This window comes from Bombus fervidus, chromosome 4, assembly GCF_041682495.2.
Source record: "Bombus fervidus isolate BK054 chromosome 4, iyBomFerv1, whole genome shotgun sequence".
In the NCBI taxonomy this organism is placed as follows: Eukaryota; Metazoa; Arthropoda; class Insecta; order Hymenoptera; family Apidae; genus Bombus; species Bombus fervidus.
Genome location: NC_091520.1, coordinates 14,802,917 through 14,825,444, shown reverse-complemented (window position 1 = coordinate 14,825,444; position 22,528 = coordinate 14,802,917). Strand labels below are relative to the sequence as shown.

At 31.7% G+C, this 22,528-nt stretch overlaps 6 protein-coding genes across 10 annotated transcripts; 2 read left to right on the top strand and 4 right to left on the bottom strand.

The window, feature by feature from the left end:
* Positions 1–167: 167 nt before the first annotated feature.
* LOC139986287 (very long chain fatty acid elongase 6-like) lies at positions 168–5,251 on the bottom strand. Of its 2 annotated transcripts, none has more exons than XM_072001513.1 (3): positions 5,116–5,251; positions 1,631–2,018; positions 168–875 (listed from the first exon to the last, which is right to left on the bottom strand). In XM_072001513.1, the coding sequence occupies exons 2-3, from the start codon at positions 1,951–1,953 to the stop codon at positions 362–364; spliced, it is 837 nt and encodes a 278-aa protein (XP_071857614.1). In that variant the 5' UTR covers positions 1,954–2,018; positions 5,116–5,251; the 3' UTR covers positions 168–361. The 2 variants fall into 2 exon arrangements, with proteins under 2 accessions (XP_071857614.1, XP_071857615.1); XM_072001514.1 differs by having other exon boundaries at positions 1,631–2,015.
* Positions 5,252–8,635: 3,384 nt separating this feature from the next.
* On the top strand, positions 8,636–10,267 carry LOC139986289 (dehydrogenase/reductase SDR family member 4). The gene is made up of 5 exons (XM_072001516.1): positions 8,636–8,958; positions 9,045–9,222; positions 9,305–9,529; positions 9,623–9,757; positions 9,840–10,267. The coding sequence occupies exons 1-5, from the start codon at positions 8,846–8,848 to the stop codon at positions 10,005–10,007; spliced, it is 819 nt and encodes a 272-aa protein (XP_071857617.1). The 5' UTR covers positions 8,636–8,845; the 3' UTR covers positions 10,008–10,267.
* A 164-nt stretch (positions 10,268–10,431) lies between these two features.
* LOC139986295 (uncharacterized) lies at positions 10,432–13,757 on the bottom strand. The gene is made up of 4 exons (XM_072001521.1): positions 12,496–13,757; positions 11,742–11,820; positions 11,434–11,557; positions 10,432–11,300 (listed from the first exon to the last, which is right to left on the bottom strand). Exons 1-4 carry the CDS (start codon positions 12,578–12,580, stop codon positions 11,238–11,240), a joined length of 351 nt encoding a protein of 116 aa, XP_071857622.1. The 5' UTR covers positions 12,581–13,757; the 3' UTR covers positions 10,432–11,237.
* A 75-nt stretch (positions 13,758–13,832) lies between these two features.
* Positions 13,833–17,961, bottom strand: Lfg (Glutamate NMDA receptor-associated protein 1 lifeguard). 3 transcript variants are annotated; one of them, XM_072001508.1, is made up of 6 exons: positions 17,698–17,961; positions 16,235–16,317; positions 15,709–15,798; positions 15,442–15,619; positions 15,096–15,366; positions 13,833–14,976 (listed from the first exon to the last, which is right to left on the bottom strand). In XM_072001508.1, the coding sequence occupies exons 2-6, from the start codon at positions 16,284–16,286 to the stop codon at positions 14,617–14,619; spliced, it is 951 nt and encodes a 316-aa protein (XP_071857609.1). In that variant the 5' UTR covers positions 16,287–16,317; positions 17,698–17,961; the 3' UTR covers positions 13,833–14,616. The 3 variants fall into 3 exon arrangements, with proteins under 3 accessions (XP_071857609.1, XP_071857608.1, XP_071857610.1); XM_072001507.1 differs by having other exon boundaries at positions 16,235–16,305; positions 17,698–17,959; XM_072001509.1 differs by lacking the exon at positions 17,698–17,961 and adding an exon at positions 17,586–17,637 and having other exon boundaries at positions 16,235–16,305.
* A 452-nt stretch (positions 17,962–18,413) lies between these two features.
* L(3)72dn (UTP4 small subunit processome component l(3)72Dn) lies at positions 18,414–21,140 on the top strand. The gene is made up of 4 exons (XM_072001497.1): positions 18,414–18,710; positions 18,784–20,323; positions 20,615–20,911; positions 20,980–21,140. The coding sequence occupies exons 1-4, from the start codon at positions 18,607–18,609 to the stop codon at positions 21,094–21,096; spliced, it is 2,058 nt and encodes a 685-aa protein (XP_071857598.1). The 5' UTR covers positions 18,414–18,606; the 3' UTR covers positions 21,097–21,140.
* Positions 21,141–21,320: 180 nt separating this feature from the next.
* On the bottom strand, positions 21,321–22,202 carry LOC139986294 (uncharacterized). Of its 2 annotated transcripts, XM_072001520.1 has the most exons (4): positions 21,879–22,202; positions 21,700–21,784; positions 21,478–21,607; positions 21,321–21,426 (listed from the first exon to the last, which is right to left on the bottom strand). In XM_072001520.1, the coding sequence occupies exons 1-4, from the start codon at positions 21,959–21,961 to the stop codon at positions 21,332–21,334; spliced, it is 393 nt and encodes a 130-aa protein (XP_071857621.1). In that variant the 5' UTR covers positions 21,962–22,202; the 3' UTR covers positions 21,321–21,331. The 2 variants fall into 2 exon arrangements, with proteins under 2 accessions (XP_071857621.1, XP_073967779.1); XM_074111678.1 differs by having other exon boundaries at positions 21,332–21,607.
* Between the last annotated feature and the right edge of the window lie 326 nt (positions 22,203–22,528).

Below are 22,528 nucleotides of genomic sequence, written 5' to 3'. Positions count from 1 at the left end.
AGAAACTTAAAAAGTGACCTTTATCTTTTTTAATCGCATCATTTGTTTCAAAATTTTTTTACACGTCATCTAGTAACCTGATCCTTCTAAAAAAAAAAAAAAAAAGAAAAATCAAAATCTGGTCCTATTTTTAAAAAGTTATTCTGTTTTAAAGAATGTAAAAAAGATTTAAAGGTAATAAATAAAATCGCAAATCTTTATTAAAATGTTTACAGTTAATAAATAAGTTTTATTTGTTTACTATATATCCAGTTTCATGAATTGCATAGAAGTTTTAACAGATTCGAACAACATGCTTTCAAGGAACGCCACTGTAGGGCATTCTTCGAAAAAGTTTTCCAAAACGTGTCTTTAAGTAGTCTTAAGCATGCTTTGAGCTTTCTTTTATCTTTCTGCAATTCTTGGATAGATAAGCCTGTTGGAAGAATCTGCTAAAGAGAATGAAATAGCTGAAGTATATCAGCAGACCAATTTTCGCGTTGTTGGGTTTAACGTGACAGTCAATTTGATCGTCTTTTATATAGTTGTAAGTCATAATAGTTATAAAACAACCCCACACCATCTGTAGTGTCTGTAGCACAGTGATCAACATAGCAAACCACCTTGGTAGACTGAATTGCATTGCTTTCAGAGTATAATAGGAATACATCAAAGAATGAACAAAGTAATTTATTACGGCATTCCATCTGCTGTATGGTGCATCCTCTATAAAACACAACCATGCATAAAGAAGAACTGTTATATGATGGTACCAATGTAAAAATTGCAATGGCTGTTTCCTTAGCACAATGAAGACTGTGTCACCAAACTCCACGATCTTTGATATAATGAACAATAAGGACCAAAAAGCCAACACGGAATCATATGTCATATGACTGAAAAGAACATAATTACGTTCTTATTACGAATTAATATTTTGTAAATATTGCAATATTGTTTTAATTAATAGTTTATAGCCGAAAATGCAGCAGTATTCTAGCATTAAAATATAAATTAGCTAAATAGGATCAAATTCCAAGCCATTTTCCCAAATCTCTACTTTATCTATTTTAAACGAAACGTGTGTAATGATAGAAAGAATTTGTAAGATCAGCGGTTTCCTGGGAGAAATTTGCCAGGGGAGGTATCAAAATTTTTTAATAAAATATTAATTTTCATGCCATAATATCTATAAATAAATAAAACTTCATATCGTAACGCACATATATGTTACAACAAAACCTAGTTATTATTCTGTTGATTGTAGTTTTCTGTTGTAATAAAGTTTTTATTACTTAAAACATATCTATATTATTATATTTATTAAAAAAATAAAAGGTAAGAGGCGCGGAAAAAAGTTTATTTTTCGGCGAGGCGTAGTAGTATAAAGATTGAAAACGCTGTGTAAGGTCATTTCAAGGTGAGTGGCACTTTTTAACGAAACTAAGCTCTTTGTACATTAGACCGATGTATTTTTTACTCGTATTCTGCATAAAAATATTAAAGTACTTATATCTGTTTTAATATCTTTGAAATTTTAACATAAAAACTATTTTATGCACAATGTTTAAGTAGCAATTAGTTCTGAATTTACTATTCTATTGAAACTATTTTAATAGCTAAAATAAGATATAAATGTGAAATTTCCTACCTGATACAGATACTATGTTGAAATCCATAATGACGTAATACGTGATATAATTCTGATCCCATCCGGAGGAATCCAAAAATGGAGAACACTGCAAGCGATGCATTCCACAAAGCGAGCATTCCTCTCAGCTCGAACTTCGGTCTACTGAACATGAAACATTTTCCGGCAGAAATTAGGATAATATAAAGGAGACAGTAGCAGAAACAATACGGATAGTGGTTCGAAATCCGTGCAACAGTATCCAAATAAGCGAAGCTTTTTTCGAAGTTAAAGGCGTATGAATAATTAGGTACGGTGATCGGCATATAATCCAATTTGTCCATCTTTTTTCTATTGGTCGTCAAAACATTAAAAAGAAGTCACAGCCTTTGCCTATGTCACCAATCTGCTGAAAAGAGAGGAAAGACAATTATTGAGATGCTTTACTATTTTTCATTTCGTTGGTGGTTTCCATCAAATCGAAGTAGATGCAAAAGAAAGATCCAATACAGTTTGTACTACTCCGAGTGCGCACTGCGAATTTTTGCCAATGTCGTTTGGTTTAAAAAAATGTAACAATCCATTTTCCAACAGCTCACGGACCAGGTACTAACCGATGTAACAATTTTATAGATTTATATTAAATATCTCGCGGTTAGTCAGACAGCTAACATGAATATTCTCAATTAATACTTGTGTTATTATTACTAACGCGACGAATGGAAAACTGGTTGCGTCAGTTCGTGTATTAAGCAATAAGTAGCGATGAATAAATTCGTGGTCGAGAATCAATTCAAGTAAAAAATTATTTGACACGTAACACAAGCTGATTTACGGAGATTCTCGCAAGGAGAGATTTATTGCTTGTTAATTCTCGCAAGGAGAGATTTATTGCTTGTTAATTCTCACGCGCTCGATTTTTTAACGATTTTTACATCTTACATCGATATGATATACAAAAACACTGCCGCCTTTTGTAGAATTGCGGCACCTGAACTCACAGACTATGGTAGAACGATATAACTTGATAGCAACACTTGAATACACAAAAAGCAACCCTACGCCGACACATACTAATTCTTGGTCGCCTACAACAACTAAGAAGTCAATTAGATGAAGAATTATAGTTTCTACAATATTTCCGGTGCCAGTAGTTGGCTTTCATTATGCTATTTCCTTTTTAAATCTTATAACATGCGTAACAATCGAGCGATGCCAAAACGATCCTGCGAATTTAAGGGTCGTCCAGAAAGTAATACGCGTTTTGAGATAACAATAATAAAAATGCATTTTAAAAAGATTTATTTATTTATAACTTCGGTACATATGCTAAGTTATTTTGTTTAAACGCTTATCGTAATAATATACAAGTTTATTAACATCTACGTCATACACTTGTACCATTGGTTCATATAATTGCTTTATGCAGTGCTTTAAATCACTGTTTTTTTTTGCGAAGCATTATCGATAGAACGGATCGTTAAGTTTCGCAAAAGAAGTGCTGTGAATATCATTTGCAATAAAATCACGAACATGTTTTTCAGCTCTTTTGTAATCAGAGACATCACTATCTCCTCATTGAATTAGTATTGTAACAGCATTACCGATATAAATAAGTGAAAACACCAGTTTTATTGGAAATCTAACGACACGTTAAGCGGGAACCGAAATTATTCAACTGTATTGTGCTTTGCTGGGAAAATGACTAACGTATGAAACGCAGGTTTGATTAGCTGTTTCATATAGACACAACGCAATCATAAAGATAAACATGCGTATTTGCCGAAAGTGTTACATGTGCAAACAAACTAGCACAGTCCAACACTTGAGGGTGAACGATACAAAACAATACCTATTTATCCCTGACCTCTCGTCCAGTTAATCATTTTTCCAGCAACGCACAGTACAGGCTTATGATGGGGCCTCGCACCAGTAAATTCAATGCACGTTATACTGGATCATACAGGATGTTGAAGTAATTACTTAAAGAAAATCTCCACGCCTTTTCTTTTATATATCCGTGACCTGGAAACCGTTGTTACGAAGAGAATAGAATTTAGTGAAAAAGATTCAAAATAAGGAGAGATCCATATTGTTGTGCAATATAAATTTTGTTTTGGATTACAAGGTCCAGAAACAAAAGAGCTATAAGTAGATTTCTATTGCTGTTTCTTGTAGCTTTTAGTTTGAGCTACGCACCAAGGTTAATTTTTTGGTAATGTCCTTTGCTATAAATATATGAACATGCTCCCTATCATATCTTTTTCCTATTGTATCGTAATACTGTAAGAGCGAGGATCTGGATCAGCATATACTATACCTGTACTTATACGTATTTCAATATATTTTCCTATCACAAATTCGTCCACTCATTCCTCTATCAGTCAACCTCAACACAGAATAATAGACGTAACAGACCTGAATAACTTAGCACTTTGAGTCCATGATAGAACGATAACAAAGTATCAGGACAAATTGAAAGCTGCTTCCTTCTGGGAGAATAATCATGACCCTCATATTTTTACCCCTATCGCATGTGACAATTAATCGACATAGAAGCAGCCCGGAAAGCTGCCGGGAGAATTTTCTAAAAATTTGAAGATAAATCATCGAAGAAAGTGGTTACTTACTGTTATAATCCGAGTTATTTTGAAATAAAATGTCAAGACGCGCCTGCATTTCGAAAATGAAAGATCAGCTTCAGGATTTGAAGTTTTCAAGAATAGGATTGCTCTACCGTTTTGCAGCAATGTATCAGGTGATTACATGATGAAATCAATGCTTATCAATCGATTCTCGTGCTATGAAATGCCAATAAACTAATATTAACGGGCCAATAAACAAGCATGGGTTAGAAGTACGTGTTTGAAAATTGGTTTCTCAAGTGTTTTATATCCGATATAGAAAGTTACAAAAAAAAAAAAAAAAAATATACATAATCGAACATAGATATGTTCCTTCCTTTCGAAAGTCGGTATAAAAAAATAATATCGAGTTTAAAATTCGACCAATTTTATATAACGCATCGAGCCAATCGACAAATTTAAGCTGTCCGCTTTTAAATTATTAAAGTAATCTTTGTGCTGCCTAATATTACTTCATTTATTCGCTACTCGATCCCAGTTAATCGACGTATAGTATACTTGTAAATTTCTAAAACTTTGTAGAATATTAAAATTTATAGAATATAGAAACGTCTAAAATTTCAGGACACAAGATTTCAATAAAGATAAAGTTTACGCACATCATAACACTAATTCAATTATAAATTTTTCTACATATATGAAAGGCTCGCACCGAATAAATTTTTTAATAAACTTATTAACGTTTCGAGGGAATGTTAGCGAAGATTTTTCGTCTCGTATTTACTTTGCTACACAGAAAATTCTGAATCTCAATGCTCGTGCTTATACTCGTATATTTATATTATTATATTGCACTTTCGAAACACGATCGTTAATTTGCTTGTCGAAAAGTAGAATAGGTACTTGAATGTTGCTACTTACAATTCAATAGTCCTTCGATATAATAATCTACTTTGGTGTTCAGTTTCTATGCAAGCGTTTCCCGCATCCAAGTTCCACAAAGTTTTCTCTTCGCGAACGTATCATTCCGCAATGATATGTGCTAGATGCAATTCAGGATCTACCTAGCCATTTCCCACTCTTGATAATATATAAATATGTATAGACACGGGTAGATACATTCGGGAAAGGTATATTTTTTTACCTTTGCATATATTTATGCAAACATGATATTTAAATATGATTACATATCTCTGTTACATGCATAGTACATAATGTATTTATGATACGATATGAGAAGAAAAAATGCGCCCTATGTCTATAAACAAAAAAGAAGAAACGAACAAACAGTAGATAAAACATCGCGTTGGGTATTCGGCTTTTCCACATAATTTCGTTCTACTACATTTAACACATTCATACAACTATATTCGGCGACAAAATTATTAACACAACTTAAAATTTAAACACAAATACTTAACTTAATATAAACATTTAAAACACAAATCTCTTAATTACACTGTTTAGCAGGTGTTTGATTTTACGATCTTCGATGGGATATGCAAATTTGTGTTGCAGTTCCAAAGTTTCAGTGACCGTGGCCGGTAATATTAATATTAATATTAATAATTAATCCATACGCTGGTATGGGAGCACAATTTATAGGCAAAATTTATGAAGCGCGAATATTAGAAAGTAAGATATATAGTCGGTTACGTAAAGAAATAGATTGTTCATAATGTAGACCTTTCCAATATATTTAAAAATTATGGATTTTTATTTTAATTTCAAAATATCTACTCTTATTTTTTATTGCGCCAACAAAAATAACATTTTGTGTAATTTACGATGTTTTGCAATATCATCGCTGCATACGTTCTCGCAGTTCATCTTATTATCGTAGATTAGAAATTTTAATGAAATTTTCTGATATTGTTGAAGCGGTTACCACTTCTAAGAAAACTCTACATCTGGTCTTTTTAGTTATTTCAAGCATCGAAGCCATCGACAGCGTATAGACGAAAGACTGGGACGAAGACAGACCATAAACAGTATACAGGCGACGATGGCTTCGGGGCTTTCAGTCATAGGGTAACACTGCTAGCGTGCGGATCTGGACCAGGTCAAATTATATTCCTATTTGTATCTACACTTCTGTATTAAAATATATTTTCTACCTTACAATTTATTCACGCGTTCCCTTGTTCACACATCTAATAACTTCAACAGATACCAAAATCGATCTCGACGTCGTTGAGTTTATGCGATAATAACGAATAATTTAACGAAAAGCTCAGTAATATTACTATAATCAGTAAAATATAAGTATCTTATAGTTTTGTTTTGAGAAGTAAAATGGTACCTTCCTCGGTAATAAACGCGTATTTGACATGATTAGTTTTGCACCGTAAAATCTAGAAAGAATCGCTTGTCAGATTGAACTTTGTAACTTATCCAAACTTCTGTAATATATTAGATTATATAAGTTTATTTGAGGGTGTGTTTTTTAACCAAAATATTTACATATTTACTGTGCTGCATATAAATTTAAGGTGACTATTCGTCCTTCAGGTGTCTAATGTTTAAGATATTGCACAGATATTTTCTGAATCCAAATTCCACCGAGATCATGTTTTTCTTGCATATAATCATACATGAGCATACTCAAATGGTTTATGTTTAATAAATATTTATTAATTCGAACGTACGTATGCTAAGTACGTATGCTAGAATGTATAAAAAGTAAGTGTAAAAAACTAGCGTAAATTGATCCTAGATAGCTGGATCGGTGGATATTTGCAAAATAAAATTTATATAAAATTGATGTTGATCGTAATCTTCAAAGTCAAATTTCTATTGAACGCATCTTTTCTCAAAAGGTCTCAAAGGAGTCATGGATCGTAACCCAATTGTCTTTTTTCTTTTTTGAAAGAGATGTCAACGTTCTAATTACTCTTAAATTGTATTTAGTTGCCATGTATTTACATCTATACTCATATTTAATGAGAAAGTAGCGTGATATTTATAAAGCAGCAGGAAATTAGCTCGTGAAATGTATCAGAATACAGGAATAATAAGAGAGCCTACGTTCAGAAAGCATTACGTAACAAATTCGTCACGTTCAAGCACTTTAAATGACCATTCCCTTTCGACGAGGATTTTTACTACAAAAGATCACTGATGTTGACGGTCGATGACCGAGAAAAGCTAAAGTTTTTCAGGAACGTTGCTGCGGAAATTTACTTTCTCTTTCATTTCTCTGTAGACATTTGAAATTGGAATTTTTATATCTTCCTCTTGGTGTTGGTACTCCACATTACTTCCTTCGCTCGTGTATCTCCTCTTTCGTTCCCCGCTATATCTTTGTTTGTGGACACCCACGTCAACCTGATGTCTCTCTTCTGTAATTTCCCAGCAACAATCTCTCTGCAATTTTTCTAATCTGTGGGCTGTTTCTTACTTTGTTGCCTAAGAGTTTTAGGCTTCTGTCGCTCCTGTCACCGACAGGTCGCTTGCTGAGTTATGTTGTATTATTGTTCTGTTAGTATTATGACTGAGGAAACTCTTTTTCCAAATATTCAGTTGCTTTGTTTATCGCTAATGCCTCCACAGTGACGATTGATGCTTTGTTTCAAATACTTATGATATTATCTTCTCTCCGTTCATCTTCTTTCTTTATACTAAAGTTAGCTCCGTTCGCAATTCTTTGACCCATCCTAGATCTGTTCGTGTATATTTCTCTGCGTAACTGTCATCTATCATGATTTTCTTTCTCAAGTATCCCTCCTCCGTATTTATCAAGGTTCTCCGATTTTTTCTGGGTTAATATATCATGTATATGAATTATCGCATAAATTTTTCTTATATGTATATCATTTTCTCACGTCTCTCCATGTTTTTCCACACTTGCGTCACTTTGATCTATGCTCTGTGCTCTGATCTTCTACCAATGTCAATTGCGCTTGGTTAGTAAAATTCTGAATCATGTTAACTCTTTTTCGATCGTAGATTAGGAACATACTTTTGTGCTAGCATGTTTAGTCTATCCGACAAATTCGTCATTCCTACCTCTACATGCCTTACGTTGATGGGTGTGGAGATTCTGTATCTCCTCGCTATTCGTAAGCCTATGTTTTGGACTATCTTCAATTTCTTTTAATTCTGTTGTTCCATGATATGTTGGAAGCGAATACTCTTTTGCTTGCCTAATAAAACATTTAATTCAGTTTAATCATAGTACGTGAAACAGCGTCCTTTTGAATTCCAACGATATACAAGCGGTAAACAATTAATTTCTCTTTCTTACGCAACTTACAATTCGTTTAATTATTGCACGATTTTGTTATTCTTATACTTATCTATCTCGAATAGAAAAGTAGATATGAACTTTCTTATAGAACCAATATACTGTTTATAAAGACAATTAAATAAGTTCTTGCCTATGCTAGTGTCCAATCAAACAAGACAGATTCCTAACTTTAAATTAAAATACGTAAGTTTTTGTATATGCTAACATGCAACTGAACAGGGTAGATCCCTAATTTTATAGGTTCTTGTATATGCTAACATGTGCCATCTTCAGGATTTGACCGTATGGTGCAGCACTATCCAGGGAAAAACAGAATTCTGAACGTAAGAACTTTCAACGCAATCAACAACAGGTCAAAGTATCATTTTTGTAAAATTCGTTTAAAGTTTAATTAGAAAAATTATGTTGCGTTCTCCAATAAGTCAAACCATACAGCAAGTTAATCGCAATTTTTCAAAAATGAAATGTAAACGACTAGAAGGAAAAGTAGCTATTGTTACAGCATCAACAGAAGGGTTTGATAACATTTATTGGCATTTTGGAATCCCAATCTTTTTCCATAAATTATATATTCTAATTTATAAAATGTAATTTGTTGTAGTATTGGCTTTGCAATAGTAAAACGTTTAGCTGAAGAAGGTGCTAAAGTAATGATCAGCAGCCGCAAAGAATCAAATGTAAAAAAGGCTGTAGAACAACTTAAATCTGAAGGTTTAAATGTTTGTGGTACCGTATGTCATGTGGGAAAAAGTGAAGATAGAAAAAATCTTCTTAAGAGCGTAACTTTGTTATTTAGTTTAGTTCGTAAATATGAAGATTTTAAAGTATACACAAAAGTACAATTTATTAATAATATTTTAGACTGAACAAGAATTTGGTAGCTTAGATATTCTTGTATCAAATGCTGGCACAAATCCAACACAATCTACATTTTTTGAAACTTCAGAGGAAGTATGGGATAAAATTTTTGATACTAATGTTAAGAGTACATTTCTTTTATTACAAGAAGCTTTGCCACTTTTAAGAAAGAGTAAATCTGCATCGATAATTCTTGTATCTTCAATAGCAGCATATGCGCCATTTAATGTAATTATATTTAAAAAATCATATATCTTATCTTATTTAATATATAGTATGTTTATGTAATTCTTATATTAAAAAATAAAATTAATATTGCAGTTACTAGGTGCATATGGTGTTAGTAAAACTGCATTGTTAGGAATAAATCAAGTAGCTGCTGCTACTCTTGCACCTGAAGGAATTCGTGTCAATTGCATAGCACCTGGTATTATAAAGACTAAATTTTCACAAGTGGTATGAATTTTTATATCCTTTTGTTGCTATCTTACTATATCACTAATAATATATAGTAATATTGTACAATAATATTACACAGCTTTATGAAGGTGAGACAGGAGAAGCTGTGTTATCAACAATACCAATGCAAAGATTTGGTGAACCAGATGATATAGCAAATGTTGCTGCATTTTTGGCAAGTGATGATGCTTCATATATTACTGGCGAAACTATTACTGCTGCTGGTGGGATGCGAAGTAGACTTTAAATATTGTTTATGAAATTATTATAAATTATTAAAATTATAGTCTATTTTATTAAACATTCCATATAGAGTTTTGTAGTTTTGTATAAGATATATATTTGTATATATATAAGAAGATATTGTTATGATATGGTTTAACAATAGGTTACATTTACATATTACTAATATGCAATGTAAAACATGATTTTATATTTTATAAGTATGCGATGTGCATTAATACATGCAACGCTTATACAATAAAAAGCAAAATTATTCATTCCCAATTTGCTAATTTTAGCATTTATTAACTATTATACGCAGGGAAAATAAATAGGGAAAATAAAAATCCGTAGGGAAAAGGTAGGAAAATGAAAAAGATGAAGAAAATAATATTGTAAAAATATATATGATAAAAAAGTTTAGTTTATCAAGTATTTTACATATTTCAATCAAGTATTTTACTTTTTACATATATTGCTATGTACAGAATGCATAGCTTTGTTAATTTAAACGTATGTTTTCTAATTTTTTAATCCAAAGCTATAAATGCTCAACTAGATCAGTGTAATTCAGTTTTGAATAATCTCGTACAAAAAATGATGTTATTCGTGTAGAATCGATTCAACCAGAGAGAAAATGAGAGTGTTTATGCTTATAGTTTTTTCTGGACTAGTGCTGCGCCATGCAGAAAAGATGATCCACGCCAGCATATACAAGAACCTATAAAATGAAGGATCTACCCCTGTTTGGTCGAACACTAACATATACAAAATCCTACGTATTTAAGTTTAAAGGTGTTAAAGTTAAAGGTTTAATAAAATAAATTTCAAACCAGAGTGCTTCGTTATCTGCCAGAGTAAAATGCTTCTGATATCTATTACAAGATTCTTTGAAATAAAGTTGTCTTTTTGATCGCACCGTATTACAATGAAGTTACGATCTTCTACACATTTTCAATAATTAGAGAAATAATAGCAAGTATATAATATTTTTTCGTCATTTTATAAGATTTTCAAAGAATCAATAAAGTTTGATTAATCATAAATCAACGACTTTGATTTTGTTTATATAGGAGGAATAACTTGTATAAAATTTTAATTAAACAGACACATATGGAAGTAAATATGATGCTTATTTTGTAACATACATGATTGTAAATATACATAAGTTATGTTCCAATTAACATTTATAGAATAGATTTACAGAGCTGTAACGATGATTAGTTTATACGTTTCGTCACTTTCTGTATAAAGATTACTTATGATTTAAGTCCCAGTAGTGCTCACCATAGCTGCCATCTATATTTGCCCACTTAACCTGCATAAATATTATTTTATATTTAAAAAAAATAATACCATAGATTACCAATTATAATGTAATTAAATTATAATAATCATTGAGTTCATGTCTTTTTACTAAGAGTAGCTTAAATTTAATATTTTTGCTGTACCTTTCCACGATGTCGATTATTCGGAAGATCTTTTTCTTCGAATCTTTGTTCCCATTGAACTGGGTTTTCGCAAACATAGCCAAATTGCAATTTGTCATCTTTCTGATGTTCTGTAAAAATATCTCTAAACACATTTAATTGTATATATTACACATTAATTTTATATCATTTCAATTTTGGTTAAAAATATCTTTTTTATTCTTAACAACGATTATTTAATAATAATTACGTTAATTAGGATAGCATAATAGAAATTTGTCTGTTTTTATTATAAGAATTTTTATTCAATTTTCTAGTGCTATACTCACTGAAACAGTTGTTTTTTCATAGCAATAATTCCTCCGTGTTCTTCATCAGTTGACTTTTCTCTTAATCTTTCAATTATATCTGTAAATTGACATTGTTTCTATAATTTTCATTAATTAGTGTATATCATTTATTACGTAATTATTTCAAACGAATGTATTTATCGAGCAAGATCGAGTGACCTTCTTCATTTGAATGTTCGTATATTAGATTGTATTACAAAAAATTACTTATTTTGTTTATTTTATTTTAGGGACATTAGTATCAAAATATTTTACGATTTTCTTTGTCAATGCTTTACCGCACACATGTTGAAAATTTCATCGAAATCAGTTGACGTACAAACAACGTATCGGAGAATATAAAGATCTTTAAATAGTAGTTAGATAGTAGTAAAGATAACAGGCTCAAATAAAAGGTTGTAAAAGGTGGCCTTTACTATTTTCTTTACGATTCCGACCAATTGCAATTTTTAAACCAATTTTTTATGCGTCACCTAGTAAATTAATCCTCTAACTTCTCAAAAAAGTTTGCCGTTTGATCTAATTGTAAAAAATTATTCTGTCTTGAATAAAGTCTGAATATTATTAATAAGTGATTGTACTTACATGTACTAATATAGAAGTAATTAATAAATAATTGTAAATAATACTGTAGATAAGGTTATTTGAGATCAATTACATTGAAATTTTTTAATCACGTATAACATAAATATTACAGGTGAATATGTATTGAGAAGAAAAATCAATAAATTACCTGAAAAAATTTTATGTTCCTTTTTTGCAGCGCTTATAATAACCGGAAGGATTATAAAAAAATATAAATAAATAAATTTAAACATAGCGGAATGATTGAAAGTTCCTGTAAATGATTGCAATAGATAAAGTATCACCGATCAAGTTTCAATACGAACTGAGGTGACAAAGTTTTCAGAAATTGTACATCGTCTATGCTCTGATTGCTTTGACACTATTCGATGATGTGAAAGTTAGGACATAGTAACTGGTATTGTTATCTTGTAGTCAAGAAATTGCATAGATTCGTACGTATTGTTATTAATATTAATATTATGAGTTGAATATTGAAGATATAATCGTCAGTGGTACTGTTCGATTAAAAATAACACAGTGATAATTACTACAGCAATAAAATAAAGTTATTATTACAGTAATGAAGTACTATACAATATAATTTAAAATACATATATATATACAGTTCTGTTTTTACATGATTCTGATTTAACACACTTTAAGAAAATGTATAATTCGCTTGTTACACAATTTCACTTAATGTAACAGGATGATTTATGTCTTCGAATGTCATTACCTTCTTTTCGCTACATTACTTTCGCTCATGCAAGTAGGTTTGCTCGCACACAGGATTATTTTGGCTAATTTTTAATTTACAATAATTAAAATACAAAGCAGAAAACTCAATTTTTGTATTTCTGATTTTCATCTTATTTTAGCTTCAAAAATCACCTCTCAAATTTTTTACACCTGTAGCCGAGCACCCTGTATAACGTGGTCAGAAAAATACCAAGTCTTATATATAATGGAGTAAAACAAATAAGATGAATAAACAGGAGCAATATTTTAATTATTTTTCTGTAGCGTTTACCCATTGCGCTGATCCGTTCTTAGACAGAAATTATTTTTACACGATCGATATTTCAGAACATGGGTCATAGGATCCCATAAAATGCAAGATCTATGCTGTATACTTGTCTGTGCTTTAAATTTTAATACATAGATTCTTGTATATGCTAACGTGGAACCAAACAAGCCAGAGATCTCTAATTTTATAAGTTTTTGTATATGCTAGCGTGCGTCGCCTTCAACACTTGGTCGCATGGTGCAGCACTATCCCCGGAACAATTAGAACTACAGGCGTGAACACTTTCATTTCCTCTCTAATTGCTTACATATAAATATTAATTTACATAAACATTTGTAATATAATAATGGAATATAACTAATGAATATAACTTTTCTTTAATGAGAATAGCTATATAATTACTTCGGATTTCACCAAATTAAAAAATTTGTAAAATTATTTCTTTTGCTTGTAGATTTGAGATGAACGTAAATCAGTTATACACGGTCATGAGTTTAATATTCTGTTTTATATATCAGTGCAGAAAGCAAAATAAATTTATACAATAAGAGATAAGAATATTATTTAATACTTTCAAAATTTTATTTTATTATGCAAATATGTTGAAATAATATAACGTATAACATCTATTTTCTAACACATACATAACGAGTAAAGGTATGTATACATTATTAGGATAATTGGAATAATGATATTAACATCTACGTGTTATAATGCTACATCTAATACAGATTTTAACATCGTTAAAACGCATTTGCTGGACATACGGTATTTATTTCTTGATATAATAAAAAAAATTCTTTTTACAAAATAAACTATACTTTTTTAAAAATAAGTTCAATGAAAATAAATACACCTTCTTAATAGAAAAGATGAAATAAAACATCATGATTAATTGTGTTAGCAGAGCATTTGCATTTTTTGTAAACTTTATACTTTTCACTATACATATAACGATTGGCTCATCTGTCCCAGTGAAAATAGGAATTATTTCACTTATAAAACTAGAGTTTGAACTTTAAAATAATTTTGTTCCTCTATAATCTCTGTATTTGATATACTTTGAAAATTATGTAAAAGCTATTACGCTATTATCTTATAGAAATTCATACTTCTCTGCTAATACCTTTTTCTTCAATGCCTTTCATTGCTTTTCTGTGATATACTCTCTATGGGAGAGAGTTAGAATAGAACAATGGTAAGTAAAAGCATTTTGCATTAAAGACTAATTCAGCGACAAAAGAGTGTGTTTTACAATATTTAATCTCGTGAGGCGCCAATAATTGTCAAAATGTATATGAAGATATTGATGATATCTATATAAAGGCTTAGTGCTGCAAAAATATACTCTTCCGCAGAAATCGAATACTTGTGATTACCACCAATCATCATTTGTGTATCATAGATCAAATAAATAGAGAAAAGAAGGGCCCCAATTGATGCATATACTAAGGTCATAACTGGTCCACGCCATATTGTTGCGATTATTCCAAAGAGTACGAAAATGATCAATGCAACGAACAAAATGGTGTTAAGAGCAGTGAAGTCAAATTTCGTTTGGAATGCGAATAATGTTAATGCAAAACAAACAGCTGCAGTAATTCCAATCGCCAATAGTACCTAAAGTATTTAATAAAATGTAGTGTTTTATTTTTTATTTATTATTAGTAATGAGTATAATTATTAAATTCTTAACTAATAAATTAAGAAATCATAAACTACTATCTTTAGGGTCATACCTCTTTAGAGTTGTATGTAGAAGCAGCAGTAGCTAACAGAAAACTTTCTGCTATTGTAAATAGCAACAAAAACACATAATTCATAGGGGCTTTTCGTCTCACACTAGTGCAACAAGCCATACATATAATCAGGACAAGAGTTGCTACAAAGGAGATCCAAAATAGCTCTTGATGAGATCGAACATATTTTCTAGTAGGTTCATGGAAAAGGAAGAGTGCAATCATCGATACTGTAATCAGCAGCTGAATCATTAGTATACTGTACACTTTTCTGAAAGCAGATAAAAGTCAAAATTATTAAAACAAACATTGGAAAATATTATAAACCTTCAGCGAGAATACACACCTGATAAATCCATTTCTAATGGTTTTATCACTGAACTCAAGTCCTTTGATGCCATCAGAGTGCATAGATTCCTCATAATTTGACCCATACATGCTTGCTGGTGGAACTGTACCAAATATTGGGCCACCTGGTGGAATTTGTCCGTAAGGAGGTGCCCCTGGAGGAATAAAACCAGGACCTAAAAACAAATAAAATGTCATAAATATTAATTAGTTAGAAAAAAAGTTAGGGTATTGGTATAAAAAAAAGTAATGACATTAAACAGACCTGGTGGTGGTGGATTTCCTCCGTAAGGAGGTGGATATCCAGGAGGGTACGCTTCTTGAGACGGATAACCAGGATTTTGGGGAGGATAACCTGCACAAGCAAATTTAAAAGAAATAAGATATTACAATGCGATAGAATCTTCATTCTGAGTTAAGCATCACTCTTTGTGAGATTTTGTGATCCATTAACAGTCACTAAATGTTGATGTATGATTTTCTTTAAATATATTGTTTTCCCTTCAATTTGTAATTTTTTCTTTCTGAGGGAATCACACAACATGTTTAAACTATATTAGCTCTTCTTTAACCTCTACCCACATATATAAAAACACTATTACTTTTTCAATACTAGCTAATAACCATAAATTATGATTAATGATTATACAGTTTAATAGGTAATATTCAATGGTGATACCCATTTGAAATAAGCAACATGGTGCTTGTGGTTTACTAACTACTTTATTGCATATTGAAGATGTAATGAATCATAATAAAAAATATGTATAATTTAGAAAGGAGATCAGAACCTTGATGCCCTGCATAAAATCCTGCACCTGGTGTATTCTGCCAAGTTGCCATCTTTTGGTTTTTGTTTTAACTGAAAAAGAATCTATTATTATCATGAGACATTGTTGTGATAACAGAACATCAAAGGAATACCAGCGCACGAATGTACCAACAACCTTAAAATAGAGTTAGTCACAAAATTACTAAGAACATTTGCTTTTCAACATGTTCCAAAATATTTTATTAATTTCTCAAAGCATTTAATATACAAAGTATTACTATGTTAGAAGTATCTGTACTAAATTACATAAAAACAAAACATTAATCAACTAAAGTTATATTATAAAATTGCAGTTCCAAATATGTATATTCATTCTTAAAAATCACAATAGTAATAAGCAATTAATAAATAAAAGTAAAAGTATCAAATTAATAGTTACCTATACATCTCCAAATAACAAAGAAGATTTAAATAATTCTAATATAACATAATGTGTCATGTTGACAAAATTTATAAAAATTACCAAAGAATTTTTTTATATCCTAAATGCAATTATTTTATATGAAACTGATTCATCACAGTATGTATGAGGAGAATCAGATATCAGATATCAGTATATCAGATATAGCTGAAATAAGTTTAAACATTACAAGATATAAATTGCTCACATTTATAAGTATTCTTTATGACACATCGTTTAGCCTTATGAATGTTTATTAACAGGATAATCCTAACAAGACCGTTTTGCATCTAGAGATTCACATTCATCTACGTATAACAAGTATTTAAATACTATAAATATGAGCATAATTAATCTTTATTGATTTTCCCAACGTATTAAGATCAGCTGCAAATAAAATTCACCAACATTAGTTAATAGTTATTATTGTTATACGTTTACGTTATATGTATATATAATAATGTTATATGTATAATGTCATAATCCAATGTGCTGCTAAAAAATATATTTTCGTTAAAAACGTAAGTAACACATACATATACAACGTGTCTTTCAAGAAACGTCAAAGATAAAAAAAGAAAACGGAAGTCGGTAATGTTGCACACGGTAAGCAATCTTACAGATATTATTGCAAATGAATAACGTAAATTTTTAATATACTTTAAATTTTGATGTAAAGCGTATTATTACAAGCGATATATTCGAACATATCAAAATCAAATGATTTTGTTCCGGTAGTGAAACAAATAAACATAATATTACGAAACACAGCAACGATATATCGATACTTTAACGTTTTCCTACGTTAGCACCTGGTACAATGAAACATTGAAGTTTACCAGAATTTGTTCATTTTAAAAAGACATTTTTACAACAAAAATTCTCGAAGAATACGTATTATAATATTAACCTGAGAAGCAAATTGCTGATATTACACGTCAATCTGATGCGTCATGCGCACTTTCTGGGAATGACAATCGATAACAACATTCGTGCGCCGAATATAAGCCAAATTTATTTACCTTTTTCAAAAAACGTTTAAGATCCTTAAACGAGGAAACGATTGACACCGCTTAAAATGATGATTGATTTAACCAGATTATGCAGTCAATTTTGATCGTTTATGCACTATGGTTTCTACCAACACTACCATGTAACGCGTTCTACTTGCCAACTTTTGACCGATCTCACACAAGTATAGCATGCAACTAATTTAATCATACGAGCAACTGATATGAAGTGAGTTGGATATAGAGGGGGAACATTCTAGTAGACTAAGCGCTTGCGTGACACGTTTATCGCTGTATTGTTTACTGTTATATGAGATATATGTTACATTTTCAAGAAGAATATTGCGTAATGCGAATTCCACGAATGTGACATGATCTATTGTAACATAATCATTTCATGTCATTAAACGAACGATAATCTACCTATTTCTTTATAAAGAAGTTAAAATTCCATTATATAATGATGTGATATTATTTTCTATACACATGAAAGTTGAAGAAAAATTTTAATATTATCTGTTGCACAGAAATCACAGAATATACTAAATATGGTTTTCAGTATAAGCCAGTCTTTATAACGAATGAAGAAAGTAATAAAGTTCTAGAATATTTTAGTAATTAATTTCTGTAATGTAATAATACTATGAAAAAGAAATATATATCTTTTCTTTTCACTTATCTTATGCCTATGTTTTTATTGAAAAGTTTAAGATCTGAGAAATAGATATCGCAAAAATTTTCAAAAACAGATTTCCTCCCTGCTGATAGTATCAACTCACAATAGGTACCAACATAACAAAAAGGTCCCTCTAGAATCCACGTGTGTGACAATTGTGGTTATGTTTTCTAACGTGTAGTATAGTTTGTATAATTAGAGTTTAATAATACTACCATAAATGGTAGTAAAGAGTAAAATAAATCATGTCAACTTGTAAAATACATAATATTAGGTTTTATAACCTTGAACCCCGGTCTGTTACTTGTTTATCTTATGAATGTAAGACGAAAAAGCTAGCACTTGCGAGGTTAGTTTCTCAAATTACACTTATTTAGACTTCATAGGTGATTGTAACAATATTTACGATAACATTTTTACAGGAATGATAATTCGATTGAAGTTTGGAATGTTGGGAATGCACCTTTTGTGGAATGTACGATACCTGGTCATCCAGATAATTCCATAGAAAATATTCTGTGGATAGGTCCAAGATTGTTTTCAACCGGTCTTCATGGCATGATAACAGAATATGATTTAACGACATTATCTATCAAAAGCGAAGTTGCAGTGACTGGAGGAGCAGCCTGGTGCATGGATGTTAATCATAAAAAAACATGTTTAGCTGTTGGTACAGAGGATGGATATATCAATACATTTTCTGTTACTCCCCATTCATTGATATACGAAAGGATATTTGATAAACAGAAAGGAAGAATCCTTTGTATTAAATGGGATAACACTGGAGAAATGATCTATACAGGGTCTGTTGACACAATTAGAGTTTGGAATGCCGTATCTGGTCATGCGATTCATAAAATGACGACTTCTAGAAAGGAAGCAAAGAAAGAAACTATTATCTGGTGTTTAGCAGTTACGGATGACAACATCATAATTTCTGGAGACTCACGTGGGTATTTATCATTTTGGGATCCTCACATGGGTACTCTAATAGAATCCCATGAAAGTCATACAGCTGATGTATTAGCTGTTACTTTATCTCATGACATGAATATCGTATATTGTGCTGGTGTTGACCCTGTAGTGAGAAGCTTTTGTAAAATAACTATGAAATCAAGCGGTAGGCCACAATGGGTGAAAGGAATCGAAAGAAGGTTGCATGCTCATGATGTAAGAGCCTTAGTAGAAGCTGATGGAAAATTATATTCAGCTGGTGTAGATGGATATCTAGCCCAGTCTAGTTATCCACCAAAAATTCTGGTTAAATATCCACCATTACTACAGCTTCCATGTGCTACAGTTTGTAGAAAATCTAGATGCATTCTTTTACGATATACAAACTTTCTTGAGCTATGGAGGCTTGGATCATCTACTAAAATATCTTCAGAATCAATACGTCCTGGAATGGTCCACCAGTTAGAAGAGGAGCCTATAAAATTGCTGCAATTAAAAACGAAAAGAGACGAACACATCCTTTCTTGTGCTATCAACAAGGATGCCAAAACAATTGTTTATTCAACCGATGATCATGTTAGAGTTTTCAACTTTGACGTGATCGAGGGAGATGCACAATTATCGAGAAATGATACGGACATTTCTGCAACCAGAATACAAAAAATGTTATTCAGCCCAAATGGAAAATTATTTGTAACAATAAATAACGACGAAAAAAATAGCACTATAACATTATATAAAGTGGAAAAGAAGCATCTGAGACACCTTGGCTTTTTTTACACGAATAAGGAATCTATTATGAGTGTTGGACTTGTGTGTTTTTCTCCCGACAGTAAATTTTTTGTTTGTGCTGATCGTCAGGGTAGGATTGCTGTATATAATGTTAGTGACGCTACAAACAATGATGGACCTGTCGCATGGTTGTTACCCAAATACAGTTGTCCACCAACAGCCATGGCGATCCAACAAGGCACGTTAAATTTAGTTATCGTATATTCTGATCACAAGGTAAGAAAAAAGCGCGAGATGTAACAAAGATTTTCCTGTAGCTCGAGATATTAAAACTTTTAATATCTCTCGTTTAAAACGGTCTAGTATCGTAAAACGATAAGTTACTAAGAATTAGATCAGCTATAAAAACGTATAATCTTTTTATCACCTGCACCTTCTGCCTTCCATGAAACTTGCAGTAAATTATTACTGTAACTTCCAGTATCACACGTAAAATTAAAAGCTCTAAAACTGCACATTTTATGAACAATTATTTTCCATGATTAATCGTTGGTTGTTTAATTTCAGATTGTCGAGTATAACATATTACAAAGACAATACACCAAATTCTCGAACAATTTACAAAGTCGACTTCCCAAGCAATGGTTAGCCCGGCCATTTCCTATAACGAATATTATTTTTGATCCGCGTAACGAGAATATCATAATAATGCACGACGACTCGACAGTTTACGTAATTGATAAATTGAACGAGTTCTCAGAAAAAGAAGCGAAAATTTTAAAGCGCGAGAATGGTGACACCATCGAGGACAATAATTCTGTGATAAATTCTCAGCAAGTTTTTCAAGTTCTTAAAAAATACAAGGTAATTTCATTTATAACATTATATAATTGAAATATACGAAAATCAATATACAACATCGCTGTTTGTAGCACCTTGTATACTTGGATTGGTTGAACGACGAAGAATTAGTGGCAGTCGAAGTAAACCCCATATCCTTGACGGAAAAATTACCGCCGACTCTTAAACAAAAATGGTTTGGAATGTAAATATATGAAGAATGAAATAAATGAAATTCATTTTCTTACTGGAATCGAATGTTGTCTACAAAGCCGTCATCACATTTTTATGAGCATCAAAATGAAGAATTACATATCTATTTCTATGTCAACTACTACATTGTTCATATGAGACTACAACGATTTATTTTTTAATACATTTTCTTATAGTATACAGTCTCTGGTGTATAAAATATATATTCCATAATTTACTAGAATTCTCCACTTAACCGAGAAAAATGAATCTTTGCTGCATGACGCGAAATTCACCAGGTGCAATGGGTGGTTCGATCGTTCGTTTCGGCGAGATATACCAGTGACCTGTAAACTCAAGATTATATTCTGGACGAGATGATCGTAAGCCTACCATACCGGATGCCGTTCTGGGAATGAACGGCGATGGTTTCAGAAGAATTGGTGAACGCTTAATCGCATCTTCCGGTGGTTTGTGTTGGAAAGTGTCCGCCGGAAATCCCTCCTTTCTGCATTCTTCGGCCAGCACCTACGGTCAGTGACACCGGGGAACATTAAAATTCGTGTGGTGCGCATCGCCGATGCTGCACTACGCGTTTTCTTCCAGCTGGTTTGTGGTACCTTGTTAAAAAATTCACCCGACAGGTGTTCATACTTTCTGGACCAGTTGCGCCGAGATAACTTATCTCGTAGCATAATTTCCTTACTGAAATTCACATACCACTCGATATTAATAAAATACATCATATATCACCTGAGACTAAATGGAAGAATTAACTTGTTTTTCTACATGTCTCTACCAAATACTGTCGAAGTTCACCGGATTTCTTCCCTTACTCTTCTCAATTCTACCTTCTACTTTATCTTGCGATTCGTCCGTCATTTCCGAGGAAACAGAAAATTTATATATAATACACGATACGATAGGGAATCGTAGTTTTCACGTGGAACGGATGAACAGTATGTTATTGAAATCACTTATACCCAAGTAGAGCTTTGGTGTAGTTTGTTCGATACGGTATCCGTTGCCATAGTCTCTATCTAATTCCATCTCCATTTCCAATATACAATTTGATATATTTCATACAAAGTTTGACATATTTTCCAGAAAATCATCTTACCAAAAAAAAAAAAAAAAAAAAAAAAAATCGCCAACTTAGTACAGTAAGTAAGTAAGTAAGTAAGCGTGCGAAGATCGTGAAAGCAGAGTATTTTCGAGCATCAAGGCTCGATCAGCGAATTATTGATTTTCAGTAACAGCCATATAAAAGGTAGGAAACGAGGTACCGCGGGAAATCTCGTTGAGCCAAGGTAAACCGAGTCTAAGGACCGGCTACGAGGCCATAAACCAAGAAGTGTTTAATCTTCGGTGCGCGAGTTGTAACCCGCAGCCGTACGAAGGAAGGCGTAGACGTAGCGGCTTAAGCCTGCAGGAAATAATCAAAGCGGC